This window comes from Terrapene carolina, unplaced genomic scaffold, assembly GCF_002925995.2.
Source record: "Terrapene carolina triunguis isolate 2854851 unplaced genomic scaffold, T_m_triunguis-2.0 Scaffold23, whole genome shotgun sequence".
NCBI lineage: Eukaryota > Metazoa > Chordata > Testudines > Emydidae > Terrapene > Terrapene triunguis.
This window is the reverse complement of record NW_020664374.1, coordinates 14095219-14104269: the sequence shown is the minus strand read 5'-3', so window position 1 is coordinate 14104269 and position 9051 is coordinate 14095219. Positions and strand designations below refer to the sequence as shown.

The window sequence follows — 9051 nt, the reverse complement described above, 5'->3', positions numbered from 1 at the left end:
TGTAAAGGGAGGTATGCAGAGGTAAAGTTAGTTGCCCAGGATCACACAGTATTAAAGAATAAACTTCCTATAGATGAACAGTAAATATTATTAAAAGCTGAAAATTCTGTGAGCACTGAGGTTATGCATGTCACAGAATAGTTTCATATTACGCGTTGTTAGCTACAGGGCTTTAAATATGCAAGGCAGAATCTTTGGGACATAAAGCTTTGTCACAGTTACATTAGATGAAAGGGGCTTACCATAAAACATCCCCATTCAATCAGCAAGGAAAATGAGGGGCTAACCCCTTTCTATATACTGTACACCCCATCATCTCGCATGCTGCTATCAGCTAGCACTACACTTTTTAGTCTTTGCCAGAAAAGGCCTTCAGCGTGTGGATTCTTAGGCCAGTCAAGAACAGAGCTCTTGCAGATCCTCCTTCTCAGCCTCAGGTACTGGGAATGCTGTAGCACTGACTCCAGTAGAATAAACACAATCACATCTGTATTCTCATCCATTAGTCTCTGCAGAGCGATATAAAAAGCAATTTTAAAGTTCCCGTTTTTCACATATCTTTCAGTTAGAACAAATATTGTCTTTCTGCTGTGATGGATGCTCTGTGCAAGGTTATCAATGACAGCCTTTCCCGGCTCCCAGTCCCTTTCCTCCAAACAAAGCAGAACGTGTTTGTCTCCATTTTCCTCTAGACGAAATCGTAGCTCATTTATTACCCAGTCAGTTACTGTCGCATCCTGAGTATCATAGGCTATGTAAGCATCATAGAGAGCTTTGTCTGTGGCTGTAGATTTGTATCCTTTTAATTTTGCTGCACAAATATAGTAAGTATACCAGACATCCCAGTAAAAAAAATGTTTTGTAACAGCTATCAACATAATGTTAATAACAACAAAGAATGAAACATAAAATAATGTTGCAGCAACTTCCTCCAAAGCACAAGCATGCAGATCAATAGAGACAATGCTCTTTTTTCTGTGCTTATCAGGGATTGCACAGTTGACTTTTGTTGCTAGCTGTGGTATATAAATATTAGTTGTGTGTATCCATTTTATGAAGTCACTATTTTGGCAAGTGCAATCAAAAGGGTTGCCCTTTAACTTTAAATATTTTACACCTTGTATATGAACCAGTGTTGACTGGTTCATATATTTTAGCTTGTTGTGACTCAAATCAAGGAACAGAAGGCTGCCATTTGTATTTGAAAAGTCCAGAGCAATCTCTGAAATCCTGTTACCCCTCAACAGCAGAGACTGCAGGGACTGTTTGAATGAAATATGAACAGTTCTGAAATTATTTTGACTCAGGTCAAGCAGCTTCAAATATTTCAGTCTGGTGAGGTTTGCAAAGATAAACACTTGCAATCTGTTGTTGTTTAGGAATAGCTGTGTTAGGTTTGGTGGCAGGCTCAGGAATGCTCTAGTAGGGATTTTTAAAAGTCTATTGTGGGATATATCAAGGTATGTTAGGCTACTGAGATTCTTAAAAAAAATTATGTATCTTTCACGTTTGTCGCCCCATAAAATATCAAGGCAATTTCCTTTAAACACTAATTCTTCAAGGGATTTGCTGCTTAACTGTCTGTCTGTCAGTGTGGAAATAGCATTCCAACTTAAGTTTAAAACCTTTAGCTGAGGAAGCTTTTCAATAAATGCCAGTCTAAGTGTGACTCCTGCCAGGCGAAAATAATGCTTGTTATGGGTCAGGTCTAACACTTCGAGAAGTTTCATTTCATTAAATGCAAAACCATAAGCAAAATCCAATTTATTATTTGATAGATCTAAATATTTGAGTTTGGTTAGGTTGAATTCAGTGCCATTGAAAGCTTGGCTAATACCATTTGAAGACAAATTCAAGCAGGCTATATTGTTAAAACTTTTAAACTGATTTGGGTTAATGAAGATGAGGCTGTTTGAGCTCATATCCAATACTTTGCCATATGAAGAACACTGGGGTCTAAGAATGTAATACAAGAAATGGTCTATTTTTTTGTACTTTTGCATAACTGAAGGGCTTGGCTGACCTTCTCGTTCCAGAGTTAGATGGCAATATTTTCGGAATGCCTTTTTTCCAACCTGTTCTAAAAGACAATTATTGTCCCCTACAAACGGTGATATTCTGTTATCTGTTAAGTAGATTTCTGTCAGGTTACTAAAATTCTGGAATACAGCGAGATCAATTTGTTTAATAAAATTTATCCCAAGATCAAGGATATTTAGCTTTTTTAGAGCAATTAGAGGTTTTAAGTGCTTTTCACACAGGTCTTGGAAAACATAACCTTTAATATATAATCGTTTTAAAGAGACTAGAGAAGAAAAATGTTGTGAGAGGTTTAGATACGATAAGTATACTTTTTCCTCAAAGTTGAAAGATAAGTCAAGTTCCTGTAAAGAAGTCAACTCCCTTAAGAATTCGCCAGAAGCTATTTCATTTTGTAAATAGTTAAATGCCAGGTGCAGCACCTTTAGCTGTGTCATGTTCTGAAACCAGATGGCTGGTACACTAGTAAGTGAGGTGCTGGTGAGAACCAAAGTCTTTAATTTGTTAAGATTTTGGAAAGCAAATTGGTGTATTTGAATGGAAGAGTTTATAGTGCAGGGGTCACATGGAAAAGGGGCATTATAACATCTTGGACAGTTCCTGCTTAGGTCAAGAAGGTGCAAATTAACCAGTTCATTAAAATCACCCTGGCTGATTCTTGTTATCCTATTAAAGCCAAGATAAAGTTCCCTTAGAGATGAGGGCAAATTGAGGGGCACTCGGGTCAGGTTGTTATAGGAAAGTGACAGCACAGTCAAATTGGTGAGGGCCACAAAAGCCTCATCCTCTATTTCAAAAGTTTTTCCGCAGGGATTGCTATAGTAACAGTTCCGATCCATGTAGAGTTCCTTCAGATTTTTGAGTTCTGAGAAGGTGTTGTTCTTAATAGAAACTATTTTGTTGGCATTCAGCTCTAATGAGGTTATACTAGGTGAGAGACCTTTGGGTACTTCCTGCAGGTGATTGTGACTGAGAGCTAATTTCTCTAATTTTGTTAAGTTTCTAAACAAGCCAAGAGGCTGTGCCATTGACTGATTTATTGCGTTATAGTTAAGGTATAACTGCGTAAGATTTTGGAACTTTTGAAAAATCACATTAGAAATATTTTTAATACGGTTATATGAAAGTATCAAACAGGTAGCATTGTCATTTATTTCCAGTGGCACTGCCTTTAAATGTTGATGCCTGCAGTCAAAGATTATGGAGGAACTACTGTTTTCTACATGCACTTTACAAGGCACTTTCTTAGAAACCCAGGGATAATAGAAGATTCCAGACTCCACATGGATCATGAAGAGTAAGCAAAGCAGTTTGTATGAGATGGCAGCCATTTTATCCTAAAAAACAAACAAACAAACGAAAAAAACAGTAAGAGGCAAAAAGGCATCCTTCAAAAAGTGGAAGTTAAATCCTATAGAGGAAAATAGAAAGGAGCATAAACTTTAGCAAATGAAATGTAAAAATATAATTAGGAAGGCCAAAAAGAATTTGAAGAACATCTAGCCAAAGATTCAAAAAATAATAACAATATTTTTAAGTACATCAGAAGCAGGAAGCCTGCTAAACAAGCAGTGGAGTCACTCTATGATTGAGATGATAAAGGAGTACTCAAGGACAATACGTCCATTTCAGAGAAACTAAATGAATTCTTTGCATCGGTCTTCACATCTGAGGATGTGAGGGAGATTCCCAAACCTGAACCATTCTTTTTAGGTAACAAATCTGAGGAACTGTCCCAGATTGAGGTGTCATTATAGGAGATTTTGGAACAAATTGATAAAGTAAACAATAATAGATCACCAGGATGAGATGGTATTCACCCAAGAGTTCTGAAGAAATTCAAATGTGAAATTGCAGAACTGCTAACTGTGGTATGTAACCTATCATTTAAATCAGCTTCTGTACTAGATGACTGGAGGATAGCTAAAGTGACGCCAACTTGTAAAAAAGGTTCCAGAGGCGATCCTGGCAATTACAGGCCGGTAAGCTTAACTTCAGTACTGGGCAAACTGGTTGAAACTATAGTAAAGAACAAAATTGTCAGACATATAGATGAACATGATTTGTTGTGGAAGAGTCAACATGGTTTTTGTAAAGGGAAATCATGCTTCACCAATCTACTAGAATTCTTTGAGGGGGTCAACAAGCATGTGGAAAAGGGGGATCCAGTGGATATAGTGTACCTAGATTTTCAGAAATCCTTTGACAAGGCTCTCTCACCAGAGGCTCTTAATCAAAGTAAGCTGTCATGGGATAAGAGGGAAGGTCCTCTCATGGATCGGTGACTGGTTAAAAGATAGGAAACAAAGGGTAGGAATAAATGGTCAGTTTTCAGAATGGAGAGAAGTAAAAAGTGGTGTCCCCCAGGCAGGGCCGTCCCTAGACATTGTGGTGCCCTACACAGCCCCACTCTCCACGGGGGGAAGGGGAGGCTGGCCCCAAGCCTCTGTGGGGGGGGGCAGGAGCAGGCTTGGGGGCCAGGGTGGAAACTGCCCCCCAGCACGAACTGGTAGAGTGGAGCAGGTGGGGGACGGGTTGCTCCACTTCCTGCCACCCGGTGATTGCAGGGCAGACCCGCACTCATGGTGCAGCGGGAAGTGGAGTGACCTGGCCCCAGCCTGCTCTGCTCTGCTCCCCTGGCTCCCAGCAGTTCCTTGCGGGGGGGGACCGTCCCCCAGCAGTCACCAGCAGCGCAGCTAGGATCCGGCGGAGCAGAGCGGGCTGGGGCCAGGTTGATCCACTTCCCGCCACCCAGTGAGTGCAGGGCGCGCCCAACCCCTGCTGCAGTCCCCCAGGACATAGCTCAGGGGAAGGAGTGTAGTGGGGGGCGGGGCTGGGTTGGAGCAGGAGTGGGGGCTTTGGGGAAGGGGTGGAGTTATACATATTACAATTACTTGAAATTAAATGACCACAGTCCTCAGCTACACCCAGTATCCACTGGCTACAGCTGAGGGAGGTGGGTGTATTTGCAGCTCCCCGATCCTGGAAGTGGCTAGGGATCAGTCTGCTTTCAATATAGTTTACAGCAGCCCCGCTCTAAACCAGGGTTTCCCAACCCATGTGTCTACCCAACATTGGGACACCAGAATGTGTCAAAGGGTTGTGTGGGAGTCCTGGCGCGGTGTTGAAAGGCAGCTCTTTGTGGCTTTGGTCCTGTGGGGCTGGCTGGGTTCAGCTCCCCACTCCAGGTGGGTTGTGACCTGGTGCACAGGGCTGCAGTGCTGTTCAGGTTTGACCTGGACACCCTTCCATCATGATCACAGGGGGCCCAGGCCAAACCTGAGCAGCACGGCAACCCTGCAGGTCACAATGCCTAGAGTGGGGAGCTGAACCCAGACAGCCCCACAAGTCTGGAGCCACCACTCTGGTACGTTTGGTGTCTTTATTTAGTACTTGTTACATGGGAGTTCAGGCCTAACTTGAAGGATCTGGGGCCTAGTTATTTCAGTGAACTTAGGGCCTGGTCCAATGTGCATGTGGAGCACATGATCCTGTATATGTACAACTATCTTAGCCTTTGCAAACATTGTCAGTTCTAGCTGGGTATTTATTAAAGTTGTGAGTGAATTTAGGCCCTGGGGATCATTGCATTAATAGCTCTGGCATGGGCCATGTATAGTGCAGATACTGGGGAAATTTCTCCATTCAGTTCAGCCACTGTTCACCCAAACTTCTGCTATACTGCCCCTATCTCTCTTGAGCAAAGACTGTTAGTTGTAGCAAGTAGACTGAATTATATGGTGGCTATGCCTTGTTCAGAAATAGGAGCTAGATTAAGCTCAGTAAACGTAGGGCCTGATCTCACATCCAATAAAGTTAACCGGGTCTTTCTATTGAATCAATGAGCATGGGATCAGGCCCACAAACTAAAGTTGCTATATTTGCCGACTTTACCACTGAACTCTTTTATTTGAGTATTGCTGACTAACACTCCCAAATTACACCTTTGGTTTTAAACATTCAAAAACTTCACATTCACCTCCAATAGATACCAAAAAGCAATGCGCAGCGCAACGTCATCAAATTAGCACTCTAGTACAAAGTCTTCATACTGCTTGGGTGCCCCCTGTGTCAACAGATCAACTCATCTCAGTCACACATTCAGAAAATTATTCTGCTTTAACAATACTGAGGTCACTTTTAATGTTTTGAATGTGAGTTTGATAAGTTGGTGTATGCATTGCTTTTCAGTATCTGTCTGCTGGAGGTGGAGGTGAAAGCCTTATGGAGAGTGGTAGTGTATTACCAACAGTGCTTTGGGCAATACAAAAGTGCCCAGGAACGTAGGAGACTTTTCCCCTAACTTCTTTCCATACTTTTCACATTTTCAGTTGGTTGGGCGTGTCCTGATGCAACTTTAGCTATCATTACGTGAAATTTTTGTGTTTTCTTTCCTACCTTTTATATATTAGTAAAATGAGAAGGCAAGTCATACCAGATTGCCTGGTACCTTGATGAATAATAAGGCTGGTGAGATGCATGGGAATATAAACTACAGTCAGTAGAGATGAAATTTGAACTCATTGTCTCTTTCCTAATTCAGGGAGCATTCAACTAGACTACAGGAATATTGGGGGGGAGCGGGCTTGCATATGTACATGTGTGTCAGTCCCTGGCATCACTGAATTAATCACACAGCAAGCACAGATTAGCACATTTTTTTCGGTTATGTAGGAAATTACAAATCATGACACAGATGAAACTCCCTTATGTATAACTGCTTTTATATTAATCACTAAATCAGGATCAACAGAAGAATGAAACACAGCTCCCAGAGTGTTTTTGTTTTCTTTCAAAGAGTATCCAGAAAAAAGATGAAACAATAAGGTGAAAAACTTCAAAAAAGAGGGGTCATTTTGGAGCGCTGATTATTCTTTCTGTATCAAACCAGTTTCCATCAAATCCCCAGGAAAAATACAAATAGTTCAGAAAGTTTACTTTCTATGTTTTGTGTGTTGCTATTTTATTGAGAATTTAACCAAATAGTTTTAATGCTCCTGTTACACTGAACACTCAATCTTAACTAGGGATTTGCAATCAACAACTCCATCATAAAATGTTTGCCCAGTAACTTTTTCCCAATCTGCCTACAAAAGTTAAAATTTAAACAATGTTGCATCTCTAACTCCATGATCAGGCAATTCACCAACGATCAACTCAGGACTCTGATAAGAAAGAGTGAGGGCCTGATTTTTAAATCTATTTAGGCATCTAAAGATACAGATAGTTGCCTATTGTGATTTTCAAAAGCACCAAGGTGCCTAACTTCCAATTTGGTGCCTGAGTGCTTTTGAAGATCCCATTAGATGTCTATCTGCTTTATAAAGCTAGCTCTTAGAGTCTGATTCAAAATCCATTGAAGTCAATGGAGAGGTTCCCACTGACCTCAGTGAGCTTTGGATCAGATCAATATAGCGCTGTTCCTTTGCTTTCCTTGTGAGCTCCATTCCTGTAACCTGAAATCAGCAGCATATCTGCCCTCTCTTTGTGTTGCAGATTAAAGAAAAAAGGATAGAAATTGTAGCAGAATGGAGTAGGAAATCAAATGTTGGAGCTGACAGCCTTGACAATGTCTGTTCAATAAAGAATGAAAGATAAGCAGCAAAAATGATTAGCAGTGATAAAATTAGAACAAAATGTTAATTTTAATACAATGGATATAGTAGAGTTTTTTCTAAAATCCCTAAGAATTACTAGATATTTACTAACTTTAAAATATATATATGTGAGAAAATGGAAAGTTCTCAACTTGTTCAAATAGAAATAGACAGTCTTATAACTGTACCACTTACTTACAGAAATGAAGAATTCTCACTAGTAGGAAGAGATACATCGATAATAATGTGTTCTTGCGGTAAAGAGCGTGTCCATGGAAATCAGTTGCAGAAGCCTGACTTGTACATCATTGGAGAGTAGCATAAAGTCTGCCTTAAAGAAATCCTTTTCTCCAGCATATCAAAAATCACTGCTGGCAAGAAATTAAATGTGAAATCCTCCATCTCCATCTATGTCCAGGTTTGGAAATAAACAGTTAATTTGAGCAGATAGTGCATGCTGCGTTTTTTCTATAAATAACAGGACTGTTTCAGAGTTAATAGAGACATACTTCTTACAAGTTTGCACGAAGAGCAGGAGTAGGAAGCCTTCAGAATTGGGAAGTGAAGAAGAGCTAAAAGGGAAGTCTCATGTTTTTAATGGAATCAAGAACTAAGAAACAGGAACAAGATGTTTTACAGCAGGGGTCGGCAACCTTTCAGAAGTGGTCTGCCAAGTTAACTGTAATTTAAGGTTTCCATGCCAGTAATACATTTTAACATTTGTAGAAGGTCTCTCTCTATGTCTATATTATATAAATAAACTATTGTTGTATTTAAAGTAAATAAGGGTATTAAAATATTTAAGAAGCTTCATTTAAAATAAAATTAAAATGCAGATCTTATCAATTTAGTGTGATCCTTGCCTGGGATCCTTGTCTGGAGTTCCAGCCACCAGCCCCGCTCAGCCCGCTGCCGGTTTGGGGTTCCATTCACTCAGCCGGCAGCAGGCTGAGCGGGCCAGTGGCGGGCTGAGCAGGGCCGGTGGGGGGCTGAGTGGCTCAGTCCGCTGCCAGTCTGGGGTGCCAGCAGCACTCAGCCTGCTGCCGGTCTGGGGTTCCAGCTGCCGGCCCCTTGCCAGTCGGGGTCCCAGCCACCGGCCCCACTCAGCCTCCTGCTGGCCTGGGTGAGCAGAACCCCAGGCTGGTAGCGGGCTGAGTGGGGCTGGCAGCTGGGATCCCGGCTGGCAGGACCTGGCGGACGGAACCCCAGACCGGCAGTGGGCTGAGCGGCTCAGCCCGCTGCCGGTCTGGGGTCCCGGCCACCGGCCCCGCTCAGCCTGCCGCCGGCCCTGCTCAGCCCGCTGCAAGCTGAGTGAATGGAATCCCAGACTGGCAGCGGACTGAGCGGGGCTGGTGGCTGGAACCCCAGACAAGGATCCCAGGCCCTGCTCAGCCCGCTGCCAGTCTGGGCTGAG

General features: G+C 42.1%; 1 protein-coding gene across 1 annotated transcript; it reads right to left on the bottom strand.

Moving 5' to 3' along the window:
* Positions 1 to 293: 293 nt before the first annotated feature.
* On the bottom strand, positions 294 to 3371 carry LOC113406145 (toll-like receptor 8). The gene has a single exon (XM_026649085.1). It carries the CDS (start codon positions 3369 to 3371, stop codon positions 294 to 296), a length of 3078 nt encoding a protein of 1025 aa, XP_026504870.1.
* Positions 3372 to 9051: the final 5680 nt, after the last annotated feature.